This window comes from Prosopis cineraria, unplaced genomic scaffold, assembly GCF_029017545.1.
Source record: "Prosopis cineraria cultivar Desert tree isolate PC_DT_omini unplaced genomic scaffold, ASM2901754v1 PC3, whole genome shotgun sequence".
Lineage (NCBI taxonomy): Eukaryota > Viridiplantae > Streptophyta > Magnoliopsida > Fabales > Fabaceae > Prosopis > Prosopis cineraria.
The window spans coordinates 48,023,746-48,045,776 of record NW_026555334.1 but is presented as its reverse complement, the minus strand read 5'-3'; the positions used below and the strand labels follow the sequence as shown (position 1 = coordinate 48,045,776).

Sequence of the window (22,031 nt, the reverse complement as noted above, 5' to 3'; positions counted from 1 at the left end):
TACTTGCCTAATGTAGCTTAAGTGCTTGACACATTATTGTCCTTTCTGTATGTAAAAATAAAGAATAGGAACATGCAATGCTAATTTTGAATTTCTTTACAATATTTTAAGATTTTTTTTATTTTTTTGTAGTCTTGTCAGGTAAACCCATACACACATCATCTCGGCGATCACTACTCAAGGTTTCATCTTTTTGCATGCGTTTTCACTTTTCAATTCATCTTCTTCTCTCTTTTTTTTTCCTTCATCTTCTTCTCTCTTCTTTCATCATCTTCTTTCTTCATCTTCTTCCCTCTCTATATTAGAAAGATATGCTGAGAACACTGAGAGTAGTAATGTGAAGAACACCGAGAATGCCAGAGGTCGAACACAAGAAGCTTGAAGAGAAAAAGTAAAGAAGGTTGAAGCTCTACTTAGGGATGATGATGAGCAAGATGTCGAGAAGTCGAGCTCAAGAACTTTAAAATTATGAAATGTGAGTAGAGGAAGAGAAGGACATTGGCTTCTAGTGATCTGTCTGAGTTTTATTTTTTAATTTTTATTTTTATATTTTGATTCCCCAACCTACCTAACCTGTGGGGTTGAGCAGGTTAATCTCGAGCCACCTGCGTTAACCTAGTTCAATCCTTGCCACTGCAAACCACAAAACCAAATTGAACAGACAGCCAAGTCGCTAATTCACAAGTTCAACCAGTCAATCTGGTCTGGTTTTGTAAACAATGCAGAATACATATATCTGACTCCTAACTCATTTTCACTCTTTAATCTCACTTTCAACCAAAAACCATAAGGGAGGCATTAAATCATTTAAACATGCATATACATCTTTTAAAATAAATACAAATCTAGTTGCAATAATATTTAAGCCTTGACTAGAGTTTAACATTACATGTGACAAGATTATGACACTAAGTACAAACAATCAACATAAATAATATGAAATAGTGCAAGTAAACAAAAGAATAATCTTAGTTGGCATCATCATCATTATCATCAAAATATGCATATATAAACTATATTAGAAGGCCTACGATAAGGATGTAGATTTCTAAGTCTCTAAAGCTTTCCCTTGATCTTTTCGGAGTTAATAGTTGTAAAAATATAAAATAAAAGTAAATACAGCTACTCAATAACAAAAAAAAACTCTAAATTATACACATGCAAGTCAAATTAATTACAACATTCAAAGTATGCATTAAGAGGTGATTTATGAAATATTCTCACTCCATTAAACATAATTAACTAATAAAACACCTAGTAATCAGAGACTTAACTCAATAAAATAATTACCAAGGTTTAGTTCAAAAGTAAGGGATCCCAAGTTTTCTAAATAAAAATGAGTTAAAATCAATTAAAATTTTTCATGTCAGAGTAAAAATAAGTTACAAAAGTATGAGATACCTCAGAGGAATGAAAGAAGTCAAAAACAGTTGAAAAACAAAACATGTGCTGTGATATAGGGCAATGTGCCACGGCTTGTGCACGCTGTGTCGTGGCGTGTTGCTATCTGTGCCATGCACCGCAGTTCAAGCACTATGCACCGTGGCGTATTGCACGAAATTTCTATTGATTCTATTATCATTTGATAGTAGAATCGAGAAACTTCTGACTCGCCTTAATTCTTTGTCCGATGTTTGAATGACGTGATCTAAGTGTCTACGAAAAGCTCTTTATATGAACTAGCTAATGGCATGAGTTTCACTTCAAAAACATGTCATATTAGGAAGTTGGACACCCAAACACATTTAAATCACTTTTCAACATTTTTACACAAAATGGGTATCCAAAACCCTCAACAATTGCCAAAAGTTTCTCCTATCACCTAGACCATGTCTAATAAACCCAGAACTACTAGTACAACATATTATAAGCATCGAAACATCAGTATAACAAAAATTTACTCATCAATCCCATTTTACCAAAAACAGAGGGGGAGGTAATTTGTCATTGCATCTCGCCTAAATTGTTCACAACATGTTCAAATCATTATTTTTACACTTGCACTGGTATTTTGACCATATATATACATATATATATATATACATATATATATATATGTGTGTGTGTGTGTGTGTGTGTGTGTGTGTGTGTGTGTGTGTGTGTATCAACATGTACAAAGACTAAGGGCCTAAAATACAAATCTAACATTTCTAACAACAAAATAGTGCAAGTGTGATGGCATGCATCCTAGAATTGGCAATTCATATACTATTACATAATTAAATCTAAATTAGAGGCATACAGTAGGAATATGCTGATTCCCCACCTCTTTAGCCTTCTCCCTCTCAACACCAGAAATAGAGCCTGAAAAATGTTAAATGAAAGGGGTGATCTAGCCACTTAGTAACTAAGGTTAAACCTACCCTATGCAGATATATATCAATTATAAACTAAATACATGCATGAGGAAATCAAATATATAAAACATGCTGGCATATATCATATCTTGTTATTTATCATTAAATAACTTCTTTAACTCTTATAACTAGGTGCATTATCACTATATTCTCAGATATGTGACATGACCTATACTCATGCGACTTACCACCACTTAACATGTGTGACACGTTATATATTTACTTAGACAATGATCAACCAACCTTATATCCTCCTTATTTTTTAACACTAAAATTATGGGCTATAACACTGATTAGAGCTTCGTCTGTGTGACTGGACTATCCAAGCTCACCAATCATAAGGTGTGACCTGGCCAAAGATCACAGGACTCACTCTTGGACCACGGCTTCCCCCATTCTCAAATCCCTGGGGTGTCTCATACCCTAGGCCATTCTCCACGTTGAACTGGTGGAGATAACTAGGTTATAGTCCTTTAACAAATTATGGGACAGTCCCTCAAGAAACTGTGGGATAAGGCTATACCTCCATGCATCAAAGGGCAGCCTAATTATCATATAGATTTTCTCTACTCCTAATCCCTAGGCGAACTCCTGCCACTGATCATGCCATAATCAAGACTCACTGGTTTTCACTTTTTTTTTCGCTTTTATATACTCATTATTATAACAATTACGTTGGGCTCATAATCATGCACTACTCAAGTATATATTTTTATCATTTTCTCAAAATTCATTTCTCATTAACATACAAATACCTCTACACATCATCACATTCATTTTCTAAAAACCTAAGCATATTTATAGCTAAAATTCTCTTGACTTCGCATTTTGCATTTTCAAGCCAAAAATAGCTTTTTCATGTACTTATTGAAACTAATATATAGTTTTTACTTTAAAAATCAATCCCATACATATAACATTCACAATTCATATCTAACAACCAATTAATAATCAATTAACATATAACTACTCAAAGTAGAGTTTCCCCCAATTACCTCAAACCTTTCAGAGGTCAAAGGTTTACCCCTCAATCAACTAGCTTTCAAGTTTGAATTTTCAATCTAATAGGTGACCAAGAGTTAAAACTATAACCAACCAAGTTGAATTTCATCAACATAACCAACTTAAACATTTGAACCCTCAATCTCTACTTCTAAATTGCCCAACATTTACTCTATAAGAGTTAGGGCATATCCATTAGGTTTTATAATTACCTTTATGTCACGGGCTGAGAGTCTGGCGCAGCACACGGCGCCCGTGCGGCGTCCTGGAGGACCCCATAATCCTCAGGACAAGCCTTACCACGTACGGATCACACTGGTTTCGCCCTGCCATGGGCTCATCAGGGAGGCGGCACTAGCCCCCGACCAGTTGTGCACACAGTCCGAAGACTGAGGCAGAACACCCCCAATGCTAATGTCGCCCCCTTTACCCATATTGTGCGAGGCTAACCAGCGGACCGTTCATTATCTTGGTCTTTACACGGTCACGGAAATATCATCCGTGACATTCTCCCACACCCAATCTAGCACGCCCTCGTGCTAGGGGAGAACGACTCCGCCCAAGGATCGTACGTACAGTACTGCCACAAACACATCAGCTTACTTGCTGAGTGGCCACCCGAGTCCTGCACTCTTCGGACCCACTCGCACCCGCGAGCCAACAGGAGTGGAGTCGACAACGGCCAACCTTCCCGCCCGAGTCCCCACTTTTGGACCCACCTGCTCAGAGGCCTTTCTGGAGCGGTGCCGAGGCCGACCAGTCCCAACGTGGGACCCCACGCGCACACGGCAGTAAAGTACGTCCTGCTCTGATACCACTCTGTCACGGGCTGAGAGTCTGGCACAGCACACGGCTCCCGTGCGGCGTCCTGGAGGACCCCATAATCCTCAGGACAAGCCTTACCACGTACGGATCACACTGGTTTCGCCCTGCCATGGGCTCATCAGGGAGGCGGCACTAGCCCCCGACCAGTTGTGCACACAGTCCGAAGACTGAGGCAGAACACCCCCAATGCTAATGTCGCCCCCTTTACCCATATTGTGCGAGGCTAACCAGCGGACCGTTCATTATCTTGGTCTTTACACGGTCACGGAAATATCATCCGTGACATTTAGCTCTCAATAGCATTAATGAGCTATTAAATCCCCATTAATGGCATCACAAACTTCCAACCACCCATAATAAATGAGATTTTTGGATATTAATGATGCCTGATAACCCAAGACACCAAAACTCATTATACTTAGGTTTAGATACTCTAATCTATCCCCATTAACTTTATTTGAGTTAATAAATTCAAACCCATAACCTATATGGACCGAAATTCTACTTCCACTATCAAACCCTGACCATAAACTCATAAATGCAGAAGAAATGAGGAGATTAATGAGTGTGATACTTACCTTAGGTGTTTTTAGCCTTCAAAATACTCTCAATGTTATCCACAAGTAAATCCTAGCAGAGCATTGGCATACTTCTTTGTTTCTTCTTTTCTTTCTCTCTATTTTTGTCTCATTTTACGTCTAATAAACTGCAAAAAATAGCTACGCGCCATGGCGGATGCACAATGCATCGCGATGTATGGCACAGAGAGGTCCTCCCTCATTTAGAAACGTCTATGCGCCATGGCGGATGATCTGCACATCGCGGTGTGTGGCACAGCAACATCAACTTTTCCTTTTCTTCTTCTTTTAATGCCCAGGTGGCCTGCCTAGATACTAGACCCATAACTAGAGCTAAAATACCATCAAATATGATTATTAGACCTTTCTAGCCATACACCACTTCAACTTACTTAATTACCCTAATTAGATTTAATTAATCAAGGAATTAAAACTCGGGATGTTACAATTCAAGCATATAATCCAATATCATGTCACATGGTAATTTAGATGTATGATCACATTGTCTTTATCTTATCCATATATTGCCGATTGAATCTATGGGCTAACAAATTCATTAAGACTAAGTCCATGTGAATGGACTAGTCCAAGCTCACTAATCGTGAGGAACTACTTGGCCAAATGTGTTATATTTACTCTTAAACCATAGATTTTCCCAATTCTCAATTCTATCAAGGTGTTACGTGTCCTACTATAATACCTTCCTTATACTTATCACAATTAAAATGATAATCTAAGGTAATCAAGGGATTAACCCATAAAGAGATTACCAAGATTTGTAATTTAAGAAAATGGGATCCCAAGTTTTCATAATTTATAATAAATCAAAATCATTTATTATACCTTTAACAAAATAAAATATTGTTTTTGAAAGCATGTAATACCTTAGAAGAATGAAAGGAGTTCAAAACAATTGAAAAAACTTCGGGTTCTAAAAATATAGTAGTGTATCGTGGCTCGTGCACACAACGTCATGGCTTGCCTCTCTCTGTACAATGCACCGCTGCGTATGGCACCATGCGTAATGGCATATTGCACACCCATGACAACATTTTTTGCTGTCATTTGATAGCAAATCCAAGCAACTTTCAAGTTTGCCCCATCTCTGTGTCTGATGTCTAAACAAGATGATCTAAGTGTTTACAAAAACCTCTTCTTTATATACTAGTTAATGGCATAGGTTTTATTTTCAAATTAAGTCATACTAAGAAGTTAGACACCGAAATACATTTTCATAACTTCTACAACAAAAGAGTGTCCAAAACCTCTTATAAGTTCCAAAAGTCATTTTTAACACCCAGACCATATTTATTAGACCTAGGACTAATAATACAATACACTATATGCACATACACAATACTATATCATATTTTTACCCCTCAACCCTTTTAATATCAAAAACAGAAAGAGGTTTTTAGCATTGCATTTTATCAAAAATCATCCATATCATGTTTAAAACAACTTTACTACACTTGCACTAGTATTTTGACCCTATTAACATTTACAATTTATCATAAACAACATCTCATGCTTAAAATATATTCCAGACATCATAAACAATAATATAGTGCAAGTGTAAATAAGATGCATCTTAATTGGCAATACTTAAACTATCACACAAAATAAATGAGAATAAGAGGCTTTACAGTATGAATCCAAGATTCCTAAGCCTTTAGAAGTTTTTCCTTTCCATATTAGAGCTAGAACCTGTAAAATGTTGAAAGAGAGGGGTGAGTCTAGCCACTCAATAACCAAGGCACGTCTAACCTATGTAGTTGTATATCTATTAAATAAATACACAAATATAGAGAGTTGGTTTTTCTCAAAATATACACACAACACGTGTAACAAAAATTGTCATTTCTCAATTGAACTCATTCTCATAATTCTTATCTCATTCTCATTTCAATTACATGGTACATTGCCATAAGACACACAGATATGTGACAATGGCCCACTTTATTATCACAACTTACCACAAACTTAAACAACCATGTGACATATCATATAATCACATATGCATGATCAACCATCCTTATACCTTTTTTATTTCCTTCGACTAAAACTGTGAGCTATAAGAGGGCTTCGATCATGTGACTGGATTGCCTTAACTCACCAATTGTAAGGTATGACTTGGTCAAAGATCACAGGACTCACTCTTGAACCATGGCTTCCCCCACTCTTGAATCTATGGGGTATCCTATACCCTAACTTAATCTCTTCCATAAACTGGTGGAGATAACTAGGTTCTAATCTCACAACAAACTATGGGACAGTCTCTTGATAAACTATGGGATAAGGCCATACCATCATATATCAGAAGGCAGCCAAAAATACCATATGGATTTTAACTACTCCTTTTCCTAGGCGAACTCCCACAAACTGATTATACTATGTACGATACTCACTCATTTTTACAATTTCATTTATTTATTATTGGCACATTGAGCTCATGATAATAAGTTACCCAAGTGAGCATCAAATCTCATTTTCACATATATTTACTACTTTCAATTTCAACACAATCATCTATATCCCATTATGCTTAATCACCAAATCAAAATCTTCATGCCAAATCATTAATTTATACATTTCAATATAAATTGTAGTTTGAAAAACATTTTAAATCTACCTTTTGCCTTTTGGTTCAAATCAAAATGAATACATTACCACATGTTTTATGGCATGTTATCACATCAACACATTCAATCATTCACGTGCACAAACTCATATTTACATTAATGTACAATTAATAAACAATTACCCAAAGGAGGGTTTCCCCGATTACCTCAAACCTTTGAAAACTCTTAATAATTAGCCTCTAAGCTTGATTCCCAAGCCAAATATCGTGCCTGAATGTTTAAATCTACAATTAATAAATTCTAAACTCATCAACATTGTTAAAAACACATTTTTAACTCTCATTTTTCACTTATAATGTATCTAATGCTTGTATTTCTCACATTTAAGCCTACTCATTGGGTGCATTAACTTTCTTTAACATTAATTAAATAGCTTCATTAAGCTCCCACATAGCCATTAATATATCAACCATTCCCCATAACTCACATTTAATGCCTTATTTTTAGATATTAATGGAGCTTCTAACCAAAACTTGTAAAATCATCAATGAAGGGTCTAAACAACTTAACCCACTCTTATTAAATCTATTTAAGTCAATGGATTTAAACTCATAACCTATATGAACGGAAAATAATCTTCTATTGTCAAACCCTAATGTAACTCTTTGAGAAAATGGAAGAGAAAGGGAGGAAAGGATTTAGGAATCTTACCTTAGATGATTTGAAACTTCAAACTCACTCAAATCCATCCCAATGTTGTACCCTAACAAAGTCCTCTTTAACCCCTTTATTTCTCTCCTGATCCCTCTTTTTTTCCTCTATTTTTCATATCAGAATCGCGCCTTAAGAGTGCAAAAAATGGGCCATACGTTGGGGTGCACGTAGCATGCATTACAGCCCATAGCATAGAGAGGTCCTTTTGTCCCTTTGTCATCTGTGTGCCACGGCAGAGGTGCTGCACACCACGACATATGACACAGAGACAATTATCATGTTTTTCTCCTTCTTTCAAACCGAGGTGGCCTGACTTCACTTCAAAACTATAATTAGTTCTGAAATCACAATCGAATACATTTATTAGACCTCTTTGCCCACACATTACATCCATCATTTAATAATCATACTTAAACTTGATTGATTATTTAGTAATCTAAGGATTAAAATTTAAATGTTACACCTACAGTATACCTACTCCAAGGTTATGTAAGGACTAAGAGTTTAGGCAACCTATATTTATACTATCTCTAAGTGAGATTCAAGAAGACTTGACCTTTAAACTAAATCACCGAGGCCACCCATTGTGTTGTTTATATTCCATATAGGAATTAAGCACTACACCTTTTAGTGTAACCTCCCGCCCAATATAATCATACAAAACATTAATGCCATCACCTTGTATACTTACATTTTACAATATGATCAACTATCATAATCGCGCGCACATCTTAAAATCTTATATTCCATCAAAACAACATAATGCTTGATTTCAATATTATAAAAGCACGTAGGAGAAATGAACTCACTACATCTAATATCACGAGAACACACTTGCAAGTTATTTTTCTAAAAATCCTACGAATATAACAAGAATTAGCACAAAATAGAATTCTCCTAATTATCTCAAACCTATGAAAATTCAAAGGTTACCCTAAAATAACTTACTTCTTAAGCTTGTAATAAGCTCAAACAACTATATGATACATGTTAATATACAAATAACAACAACCAACATCATTAGTAATCAACAAAACACCAATTTCAACTCCTAATTCACACTTTAACAATCTATATTTCCATCCACAAGCTTAAAATTCACAACCAATGAGTTTTGTAACTCATGTTAACTTCATTTAGTTCACATTAGTTTAAATATCAATTAATATATCATCCAACAACTCAAAATCTCACTTAAAATGACTAAGGTTTATCCAAAACCCTAGACCTAAACCCTCAACCTTATAAAATCTTCAAAATTAGGCTTAGATAAATTAAATAACTCCTATTAACTCCATTAGAAAATGTGCAGAAACATTATAGAGAGGAAGAGAAAGGAATAATGGAAGCTTACCTAAGTAGAATCAAGCTTAGAACTCTTAAAAATACCTAAGAAATGAAGCCCTAATAGAGCTCTTTATGTTGCTCTTCGTTTCTTCTTTCCTTCCTTTTTGTATCAACTTGCATTTCAACAATCTAACCATCTGTTGCAATGCATGATACATCTATCACCATGGATGGCATAAAAAGGGCATAGTTCGAGTAGCTCTTCTATTTTGGACCTAGGTGGCCCAAAAATACTTTCGAACCTAATCCAAAAACTATAACCAAAGCCAAAGCTCATTAGCTATCACTAGCCCTAAATTTTATTCTCAAATTCTTTTTTATCAAAACCTATCATTTTTAATACATATTTGCAAAGACAACACACACACACACACTCAAACTATTTTAATTCACACAAGCTTAAGAACTTACACATGTATGTGTGTTGAATACTTTTCTTAGGAATTTTTCATGATTTTGGTATTTTAACTCCTTTAAAGATTATCATATAAATTTCATTATGTAATGAGTAATATGCATATCCTATGATGATATTTAATAGATGCATCATATTTGAATTTCATATACTACCAGACTAATGATATATACAAAAATTCATCACAAGATAATATACTTTATCATAATTAGACTTTTGCGAAAATCATTATTTACACATAAATGTTCATTTATCTCATAATAATTTTACACTTCAAGTATTTGGACTATATGTTCATGATTTTTACATATTAAAAATGAATATAGTTCTACTCACTTTGCCTCTTTTTCTTTGCTTTTTTCTATTTGGTCAATTATTTTTGTGTCTACTTGACAAATTTGTATATAAAATCCTCATTTAATCATGTGATATTATCATCAAAATTGTTGACAACTTTATCTTTTCAGTTTCATTTTTTAATTGTGACATAACTTATTGAGATCTCTTTATTAATTTCATGTACCCGAACCTTTTTTAGGATTTTACAATTAGTTATGTCTTGACCCTCTTTTGGAGTATCTACCTCCTCAATAGTATCTTGATTATTTTCTCCTTTTTTCTAAATTTATATTTGGAGTTGATTGGTCTTTCATGCCTCGAGCTTGTCTCATTTTCATTTATTCTAATTAGAGCATTTTTAGCTGGAATAAGAAATTTAGTAATTTTTATTTAGGTAAGTGATTGTATATGGCAAATTCTTTAGGAATGTGCTACATTTGATGAACTTCTAGTTCATATTGCTATATGTGAAGATTTAAATAAGATATAGTGATAATGCTTCTATATATTTCCTATACTAGCTACTCATTTTCTCCCCCTAATGTTGGGAGAACTTTGTCGAATGATGATAACTAGCTAATCATGCAGTATAAGTCTGCCAAATATATTTGTTTCCTTTAGAAACACTTCTTTGTATCATTTAGAGAGAAATAAGAAGAAGGAGGTTTTTATCTAATATTTATCCCAACTTTCTATAAATAATCATTTATGTGCAGCATGGTGGAACAATAATAATAGGCATTGCACATCCAAAAATTTTAAGATGGAAAATTTTTTGCTCCTAACCAAAAGCCAATTAAAGTAGGAGAATTTATAATACTTTATTGGCTTGATGAGTTTGAGTACTACAGTATATAAGATCAACTATCCTGGCATTAGAATAGGGATTTTGTTCTCGTATTGCTATTTATGGAGGATTTCATAAATTACCTTTCTATATTATTATGTTAAATATGCTTTGATTAAGCATATAATGATTGAAAACTTGACGAACGATCACCAGCAATTTCAACATAAATCATATTGATCACAAATTTGGAACTTGTGCACTTTATGTAATTACTTGAACAAATTAGCAAATTTCAAGTTGCAAATTGATGATAAACACTCATGACCATTTTCTAGATGCATCTTTCATAATCATAAGTGCTAGTCTAATCATAATTTTCAAATTTACATGGATCCAATCTAGCTAATGATGTTTTCATATTTAATTCTTTGAGAGAACAAGTAGCACATAAAAATCTATTATCTATGTAATATATTAGCCATTTATAAAGAATTATCTGATTCTTTAATAAATGCCAATGCAAATCCTTCATAACATTCTACGTCATTGTGAACTACGATGATTTAACTGGTTATGCCAAACCATACATGCATGTGGTTAAATAAACCTCAAGTTTTTTGTAATATTATTCTCAATTATTGGTAACTTCTAATTATTATTATTTTATATATATAGCTTCAATATAATATTCATTTCAGCGAATATTTTTGAAATTTAACAAATTCATATGAAATATGTTATCAATGTTAGAATTCATTTTTGAATAATAAACCATGATATAGCTTTTCTGGAAGCTTTACCCCTTATATGCATAAAATGCCAATAATTTCTTTTGCTTATGTTCAAGTGTGGTAAATATTTTCCTTTTTGAATAATATCTATGGGATTTCACTATTATTTCAACCATATAAATGAAAAATATATTTACATGAGTTCTTCATGAACTAATTAATTTTGTAATTCTTCAAGAACCCGCATATAACATAGTCACATAAATCTCATCAACTTATCCTTCAATACTATTGTTGCAAGAGCACATTCACTATATGAGGCAATGAGTAGTTAAGATTTTCCTTTCATTTATTCAAAATATCAAATTATTTATAAAATTAACTAAAAAATTAATATAATATATGCATCAATTACTTTAAAGACAATCATGATCAATGTTGAGAGTCATATGTGGATAAATCACGATTGATAAATATGCAAACAAATACCATAATGAAGTAAATTCCTTCCATTAATAATAATGAAACATCTTGTAACCTTCTAGGCTTGTAGATATTTCTTGGATTTATAATAATTATTTGCATTTTAGCTTTTCAAAAGTTTTACAAAATTGCCCCTCCCTTAATGTTAGTTTCCAATCTTCCTCCCTCTGATGCTCCTTGCTTCTCTCGCCAAGTACTTCATCTCCTAAATGGTGTCATCAACTCCAGAGCTTGAGTTCTTGACGATGGAACCTGCTTGAACGTTGGCTTCTATACTCGTACCCTTTCATATTTGATTCTCATTAACTTCATTTTCTATATTGTCATCCGATCCCCCTTTCTCAATTAATCTAATCCAACTAGGTTGTGTTATGTGGTTGGAGCAACCCACCAGCAACACTAGCTGAGTCCACTATCGGGTCGGGTACCCAAGACTATTATGATATCATCCTCATAGATAGATACAATTTGCCTTCGTAGGTTGATGCGACTAGAGTTTTGGGGTCCTATGCTTCCACAAGTTGTGTGGCAGATTTGAATCAATGGTGCTTGAATGAGTTACAAGTCAGGGAGCTTGCAGCTTGCAAGAGTACATACGAGGCATTTTGGAGACTTGAGTGCAACCACATTGGAGAGAGTAAATGTTAACCTCTAGAATTTCATGTCATTTCATCACATTTTTTAAGATTTTAATCCAATTTGCCTTATTTGTATATATTTTTATTGCCCAAATTAGGAAAATATGTATTTTACTTTGGGTTTGCATTTTTAGCTTTAATTTAATATTTTTGACTTAATTTTGTGTTATTTTGGTTTGGGATTTGATTAGATACATTTCTGGAGCTTTGTTGATGTTTTTGAAAGGCTTTTGGATGAAAAAATCAAGTGCAAAAAGGAAAAATTTTGTTAATTGTGAAAATAGTTTAAAAATGTCAAAGTCATTAGAAAGTCACGACTTTCATTTCGCAACTTTTGTCGCTGTTTGAAAAAACGTTACGTTTTATTTATCAAAAATTGGTTGGCTAGGACATATATGTGCTCTGAGCTCGACTCAAAGTGGATTCTTTAGACTTTGAACAACCATTTGAAGCTTTGTGTGCTAGGGTTTAGTCATTGAAAGAGTTGGGTCCAAGAGAATGGAGTTTTGAAGACATTTGAAGCTTGTTTTCTCTAATTTTTATATTCCTCTTCCCTTTCCTCTCTTTATATTTTGATATGGGTTCAAATATTTTGTGTTTTTGTATCTTTTGAATGATTATAGATAGCTTTGTTCTAGGGTTATTTTGAACCTTTGTATAAATTAACATTAAGTTCCTCCTCTCTTTTTATGATTAATAACATATATATATATTTATTTTACTCTTTCTTTAATGCTTTTAAGTGATTGGCCACCATTTTGATATTGAGTTCACTTAATTGATGCTTGAGAGGGCTAGGTTAAATGTAGAGCTTAGGTAAAATAGTACAAGAACTTGATATTTACAGGTTAAATGGATGGTTTTGCTAGTAAGATAGAGATATATTTGCTAGCCTTGCATAGCCACATTAGGGTTGGTGTTTAAAATTGAGTTTTATCAATTGTAACAAGAGATTGAGCAATTAATTTAACTAAACACTTGTTTATAACTTGAGAGAGCTTGTTCAATTATTTTTAGAACTCTAGGTTAGCATTTATTTTCATTAAAAGCATTTATGAGAAGAGGTAATTTTGGCGTTATGAAAAATACAAGGAGGATAAATAATTCTAGGTCCTAATTTGTGTTTGAAGTTTGTGAATTAATTACTTTTTTATTTTCTAGTATTAGTTTAGTTTACAAAATCATTTTCACCTAACTTTGTGTAACTCAACTTAATTGAATTTACTTAATCTTTTATTTGATCATTGTTTTTGAATAAATTCTTAAGGGAACAATACTTTACTTTTATTATATTACTTGCTACGACCCTTGCACTTGCGTTAGGCAACAGTAAGATTGGAAACTAAAATTCAAGAAGAGACAAATAAGTCATTTTCCAAAAAACCAAAATGTTAGACAAGTCTCTAAAGACTAAACATAGTTATCACATTTTACAATATTTATTTGTCGTTATTGCATATTTCAAAGGTATATTTTTGTCTCTTTTCATGATCCATTCTAGAGCAACCTCCAAATGTTAGATTGGGGAGTTGTTTACTAGGATGGATTTTGAATGAAATACCTATTTGGCTTTGGAAGGATTTTGAATTATCACATTTCACAATACTTATTTATCATTTTGGTGCAAGACAATAGCATTGCCGGTTAGTTTTGCTTCCTTTCCTTGTTTATAAAAAAAAAAAAAGGAAAGAAAGAAATTGAAATGCAGGCTAATATCTGATAGAATGAGGGTAAGGAGCATGGAATGTGGAGATTTGTGGGGAAAAAGGAAGAGAGGGAGAAAGAATGAGTGGAGAAGAGAGGGAAGGGGAGCAAAGAGGGCGGGCGAAGGGGTTATAAATAAAAAAGCTAGAAAGGGGGCATGATTCACAGAAAAAGTGAGGCTGACAATGAGGATAGTAAGTTGGGGAGCAGGGTGTTGGGGGCGAGGCGTATGCATCAAGTGAGTAAATTTGTTTGCTTGAGCAAGAATGCGTGGAAATACATAACAGAGAAATTGATGAATTGAAATGCGACAGGTAGGAGGCGAGAGCGAGGAAGCAAGAGTAGGAGCCATCCATGGCATCGCCACCGCAAGAATTGCGGCAACGCGAGGCATACTCCTCCGAGGATCAGACCTCAAACTCAAAGGAAGGGGATGCCGCCGCCAACATCAAGATTCAAGGCTAAGGACTCTGTCAAGTAGAATGCTGAGCGCGTCAAGGCCTCCATGAACACCAGGAATGCCTCCTACTTCCCTTCTCCTCTCCTCCAACCAAACCAAATTCTCTTCTCCCTCACGCTGCCTATCTCTTGTTTTGCATTTTAAATTAAAACCTCTAGCTGTATAAAAGAGTGACACAAAGCATAACCCACTCATGTCTGATGTACATGTATAAATAGTATAAATAAAATTCATACAAGACTCCTCCATTCCATCCTGGTGTAATGTCTTGCCAAATTTATCGGCCTCGAGGTTCCCCACACGCACTAGTACATCAAAATCCCACGGCTCCCTTCCAAATTCAACATGGGTTTGGCAGAATTTTATCATAAGTTAGTTTGGTTCGTTTGTTAACAGTTTTTTTATATTTGAATTTTTTTAAACGTCAATTTGATAGTATCTAATAACAAGTGCTTTTAAATATGTAATTATTAAAATTTGAAAATGTACATATATAAATAATATATAATTTGATTTATTGAATAATATAATAATAAAAAGGTAGCGAGATGAAACAGCGCAATTAATGAGGCTAATGTATGAAAAAAAAAATTAAATGATATATAAATTATGTTATAATTTATTAATGCAGTGTCCGACTAAGCTTCCAACATTATCAGTAATAAAAGAATATCTGTATGGAGTAAAAAATTATATTACAAGACAAGCCAAGCATCAGACAATTATTTTTATTTAATATCAAACGTCTGATTAGAATAATATATATATATATATATATATCATAAAAATAGTTAAAAGAGGGGGGGGGGGGGGGGGAGCGCGAGCTAAATAAACATGGCAGGCATTAGGACCAAGGGGATAATAGGATGATGACCGATGAGAAAGAGAAAAAACGGGAGGCATCAAGAAATGCAGTTCAAGGAGATTCCATTGCGTGTTTTTTAGCGGCGGGAAAGCTGTACTTTTAGCGCCATCTGTAATCTGTAATACCATAAAACACGTACCGTCCCTCAACTTCGGATTACATTACTCTCTCACTTCACTCGGCTCTCCGCCGCCGTCAATGGCTCCTCATGTTGCTCTTCTTCCTCTTTCCATTTCCCCCCACCGCCACGTCTATCCTTCTTATTTCGACCCTATCACCACCTCCACAACACCCAGAGGTATATCTCAATCATTCTCTTCTTCATCCCCTCCGATTATCTTTTCCCTCCTCAATTTCTTTCCCCCCCTCTTTCGCAGGATTCTCCGGATTTTCGGTTATCACCTCTTCCTCTTCTAATGGCAGAGACCCCACTTCCCTTGCTGATGGCGTCAAGAGCAAGAGCGGCGACCGCCTTCGTGAACAACGACGACGAGCTGAGTTGGCCGCTCGCATTGCCTCCGGAGAATTTACGGTGCAGCAGTCCGGGTATGTCTTCTCGTCCGCATCTCTTTCTACCCGCTGTACTGTCTTTACCTTTGCCTTTATAATTAATCATAACGCCTCTCCGGGTCATACCCTGCTACAGTATCACTCGCATCACCCTGCCTATTCTGGAATTCATCTCTTGTTCATTCGCACTTTCAATAGAGAATTTAATGTAGACATTTCTCCCTTCACGCTCTGGCCCGGCTTTTCCGAGCTTAAGTCGTAATTTTTATCTTTATTTTCTTTCCGCTTTCAACTAGTTTCCCGTCTGTATTAAAGAAGAGTTTGTCAAAGTTGGGCATGCCCGAGGAGGTTCTGGATCTTCTGTTTGGTAGGATGGATGGGCTTCGTGAAAATCCCATCATTCCCGAGGCGAAAGGATCAATCAAAGCCATTCGAAGTGAGGCGTTCTTCATTCCGTTGTATGAACTTTACCTCACATACGGTGGAATTTTCAGACTGACCTTTGGACCAAAGGTTGGTTTTGTTCTTTTATGGCTATATCCGCTGACATGTTGATGTTTTTAACAACTATGTGGCAACAACACCGTATAACTACTATTCAGTTGATTCCCACAATCTCACTTCATTATCATGCAGTCTTTTCTGATAGTATCCGATCCATCCATTGCAAAACACATCTTGAGAGACAATTCAAAGGCATATTCAAAGGTAATTAAATGAATAATGGATGCCAAACCTTTTCAGATCGCAGTCCTTCGTGATTTTGATACCCCTCCACATGCAGGGTATCTTGGCCGAGATCCTGGAGTTCGTAATGGGAAAGGGGCTCATCCCTGCTGATGGGGAAATATGGCGTGTTAGACGACGTGCTATAGTCCCAGCATTGCATCAGAAGGTTATCTAGTATCTTTGGACCGATGTATTTGAAGTCTATGCCCAACAATATCATAGATTTACCTTAAAATTTATTGATTGAAACTTTCTGTGGTCAATATTCAAAGCTTTCCACTCTAATATTGGAAGAGATGACTAACTTGTCATTGATGCGCATGGCATAACTAAATAGTGTGCTTTGTGGGATAAGCTTGTTTACATTGTTACTTGATAAATAAGTAGAGCTTCCCTATTTAATTATCACCACCAGATTGTTGTTTATAACTTGAAATGCTTAGAGCATCATCTCTGATTCAATGCTATTTCTTTTCTACTCATGTTTTCTTTAAACATCTCCATGATTACCGTTTTGTGATGTTGATTTGTTTCTTGATTGTAACCACAGTATGTAGCAGCTATGATTAACGTTTTTGGACAAGCTACAGAGAGACTCTGCAAGAAGTTAGATGCTGCAGCATCTGATGGGGAAGATGTTGAGATGGAGTCACTTTTCTCTCGTTTGACTTTGGATATCATTGGCAAGGCAGTATTCAATTATGATTTTGATTCTTTAACAAATGACACTGGCATAGTTGAGGTATGGTTTTGCCATATTCCCTTCCTTTCTGTCATTTGATGTTCAAGTTTTCAGTTTTTCCCTTGCTTATTCTCCATTTGGCTACTTTAGATTCAAGCTTCATATATTGGTGATTTATTTGATTAGATCAGGCTGTTTATACTGTACTGAGAGAAGCAGAAGATCGAAGTGTTGCTCCAATTCCTTTCTGGGAGATCCCCATATGGAAAGACATTTCACCACGTCAAAGGAAGGTTGCTTCAGCTCTCAAATTAGTCAATGACACGCTTGATAATCTGATATCAATATGCAAGGTAAAGTTGCCTTTGGAGAAACACAAAATTCTACTCTTAAATGGTTGCATATAACATAGGTTTACCCATGTGACACCTCAACAGAAAGGAACTTGCACATATTGGTGAACTGTCAAGGCCCCATAATTGTCAGGTTTATGGTGGAGTACATTGATGATTTTGATGGTGTCTCACAATGCATGAATCTTACTAGTTCTCCTAAGTTCAGAAACTACGATTGATGGTCGTTGAAGCACCCATTGTGAGATTGGTTGCTGACATGATATTTACAAATTAAATTAGAAAAACTTTTAAATGTGGATAACTGGATATGCGTGTGTGTGTGTGTAACTTGCTTCAAACACACTTTTAGAACAATATACGATAGGTTATTTTTCTACTTAATAATTTTCTAAAAAAACCAGCAAAAATTATATTTGTCTGTTGATGTGCTTGTTTCCGAAATAGATGTTGGGTTCACTAGTCAGTAAAATTTCTTCTTCCATTAGTTAATACTTTCATCAGAATGAGGTTCAACAATTCATAAAATACCTATTCTGGCTCCTGAAAACAATTTTTCCTAAATTGAGCTTGCATTTCATCAATAATGTTCCTTTTGCAGAGAATGGTTGATGAAGAAGAGTTACAGTTTCATGAAGAGTACATGAATGAAAAAGACCCTAGTATTCTGCACTTCTTATTAGCATCAGGAGATGATGTATGTTAGCTGTTTGTCAAAGCACGTCTTAATTGATGTAAAACTGGCTTTAGTACAATGTAATGACTGTTTGTGTAGGTATCAAGTAAGCAACTTCGTGATGATTTAATGACAATGCTTATTGCTGGACATGAAACATCAGCTTCTGTCTTAACTTGGACCTTCTATCTTCTAGCAAAGGTTATGTTGCTGAACTTTAATGAAGACAGGATTATAATTGCTGTCTATGTTTTCTTATCCCATCCTTGATTTACCACAAAACTTTGTTATATAGCTGGCTTGGAAAAATTTGAACATTTGTACTCCTTAAATTTTCTTGATTAATTTAAATTCCAGATAGACTTCTTTGAACTTGCCCAACAAACAGTGTCACTGCTTAGAGAAGTTATAATATGGAAACTGCAGATATAACTCCACTTACCAACTGAACGAAATGGTTATGATAATATTTCTTTGACTGTACTAACAAATTTATCCTACTGTAATGGTTCATTTGAGAATCTTTTATCCATTTTTGTTGGCTGCAGGAGCCTGGTATCATGTCCAAGCTTCAGGAAGAGGTATCAATTTTCTAAGCTCCCGAGTTAGTATCAAAGTGAGCATTTAATTTCATATATTTCTGACTCTATAATAGTCATTACTTGTTATTGATGTATTCGAAGGTTGACTCCATACTTGGAGATCGATTTCCATCTATTGACGACATGAAGAAACTCAAATTTACAACTCGAGTGATCAATGAGGTATGATGATAACATGTTGGGCGTTGTGCTGAGTTGACCTCTTACATGGCTAGCAGTTGACCCTTTTTTTTTTTAAATTAAACGTATATTCAATTTTCAGTCATTGAGGCTCTACCCACAACCACCTGTGCTAATTCGCCGGTCTCTTGAGAATGATGTTCTGGGAGGCTATCCTATAAAAAGGTAATCTTGAAAATGCACCAGCATTGATATTCTTGAGAAAAGTAATTATATTTCCTCTGCACCAACTGCAGGCAGTTTGTCAATTTTCCCCTTTTTACCTGATATGAATGCTTTGGGAGTCTTAACTTTTGTTTATTGGTAAGTTTTGATGTTCTTTATTTTCAGGAGTGAGGATATCTTTATCTCTGTTTGGAACTTACATCGGAGTCCAGAACTTTGGGAAGATGCGGATCAATTTATTCCTGACAGATGGGCCTTAGATGGACCTAATCCTAATGAGACAAATCAAAACTTCAAGTATATAACTTTTGTTTATTGCTTGTTCTCTTCTCCCTCTCCCATTGAAAGGGATGATGTCCTACTTGAGTATCTCTACGTTTAACTGTAAATGCAAGGAATAATAATGTTTTAATTTTTTTCAGGTATCTTCCATTTGGTGGAGGACCACGAAAATGTGTCGGCGATATGTTCGCTTCATATGAAGTAGGTTTGGAGCTAAGACATTGCTGTGTGGTTGAATTATTTGTTTATTGACAGTTTTAATGAGCCAGTTGGGATAGCCTTTGACAATGAGAATGGATTTAATTTTCTCATTACTAATAGCTGGCATGATTTTTGTTCATACTAATGACAAACTTTAACTTGCATGATTCTTGATAATGATTGGATAGACTGTCGTAGCACTTGCGATGCTTGTCAGGAGGTTCAATTTCCACATGGCCCTTGGAGCCCCGCCAGTAAGTTAGTTTGTTCAGTACTTCTAATTTTTCATGCCAATTACACGGAACTAGGCTTGATAAAATCACAATGATCTCCCGTGCTATTTTCAAATTCAGACATCTCAAGGTTCTTCTGACATTTACCTAACTAGAAGTGGTTGTTTAAATGTTTTGAAACTAAAACTGGTCGTTTAAATTTCTGAAAGTACGAAATTGGCAATGAGGATCTGATTGACACATGGTGCTCTCATAGGTTGAAATGACTACGGGGGCAACAATTCATACAACAGAAGGGTTGAAGATGACCGTAACACGCAGAATGAAACCTCCCATTGTGCCCTCCTTGCAAATGTCGAATTTTGATGCGGATCCATCAAGTATTAAGATAAGCACGCAGTAAGTCAGAAAAGGTGAAGTTCTTCGAATGTTGGTGAAACACAGCATAAACCATTCAATATAAAATTAAATTTAGGGGGGAAGTACTAGATGTTGAATTCTGTTTTATCTTCCGACCGTGTACATTTTGGTTCTCTGCCCATGCAGCAAGGTGAGACTTGCCCCATGAAACACCCCCCTTTTCATCAAAATTTACACCTTTCTCATCTAATGTAAAGTCATTCTGATAATACTTGGTTTCCTTTGGCCTATCTCCGGAAGAGAAAAAATGCAGAGGAATGGGATCTGTGAGTTAAATCGTAGATGTGGAGAAGTCAACGAAGTTAGGCCTTCTTTTTATAAACCATTAATTTTATAATTTAGAAATTTTAGATGAATATTTTTCAACTCGACATGTTCGGGATTATAAGGAATAAATTCTTTTATTTATGACTTGTGAATGATTAATTTGAAAGGCCGATAAAAGTAATCTATGGTTCATACTAAATAAATTTTATGGATGAGATTAAAAGTCAAATTTTGCTGGTTTAAAAAAAAAAAAAAAAGAAACTCAAATTTAGGAATTACCAAAAAAAAAAACGTACTTCACATATCATGAAAAAATGAAAGAAAAATTAAGGCAATTACTAATTGTGTAAGGATAAATCAAAATTTGAAAATTTCGCAAGCAGTCGTGCTAGTAAAAGTAGACTACATTTATTTTTAAAATGAAATACCGGCAAATTACATTAGTAAAATTCTTATGCAAGTTATATTTGTGTTAGAAGTCGCACGTTTATGAATCAAAATATGAAAGCATATTATTAATATCAAATCAAAATGATAAAATAGTGGTGTCACGTTATTTGATCTATTATTTCTTCTCTCCACATTTTGTAAATCCAAATGCAGAGAGATCCCAATAGGAAAAGTCACAATCAAAAATCTCTAAAAATAATTAATTATGCCGCAAGATCAAAAGATACAGATGTTATTCTGCAAGATCAAAGAGCCTAAATGTAATTAAAATTTATTGTAAAAAGACAAAACTACCTTAACATATTTTTGTTATAATAGGAAAATTAATTATTGTTAAAATAAAAATTAGACTTTTTTTAAATAAAAATTTATTCATTAAATTATAATAATTCCTCTACTAAATTAACACTTTTTAAATTGTTAATAAAAAAAATTGATTGTTAAAATGAAA

General features: G+C 34.6%; 1 protein-coding gene and 1 long non-coding RNA gene across 2 annotated transcripts; both read left to right on the top strand.

The window, feature by feature from the left end:
* The first annotated feature begins 14,668 nt into the window (after positions 1-14,668).
* On the top strand, positions 14,669-15,216 carry LOC129304864 (uncharacterized). Its single transcript, XR_008591805.1, has 2 exons — positions 14,669-14,743; positions 14,820-15,216. It is a non-coding gene; the product is annotated as an uncharacterized LOC129304864 (long non-coding RNA).
* A 589-nt stretch (positions 15,217-15,805) lies between these two features.
* Positions 15,806-21,072, top strand: LOC129307053 (protein LUTEIN DEFICIENT 5, chloroplastic). The gene is made up of 16 exons (XM_054947913.1): positions 15,806-16,128; positions 16,208-16,376; positions 16,637-16,853; positions 16,977-17,048; positions 17,125-17,235; positions 17,620-17,811; positions 17,943-18,104; positions 18,706-18,801; positions 18,880-18,981; positions 19,329-19,361; positions 19,464-19,544; positions 19,645-19,727; positions 19,893-20,024; positions 20,150-20,210; positions 20,399-20,464; positions 20,700-21,072. Exons 1-16 carry the CDS (start codon positions 16,029-16,031, stop codon positions 20,844-20,846), a joined length of 1,824 nt encoding a protein of 607 aa, XP_054803888.1. The 5' UTR covers positions 15,806-16,028; the 3' UTR covers positions 20,847-21,072.
* The last annotated feature ends 959 nt before the right edge of the window (positions 21,073-22,031 follow it).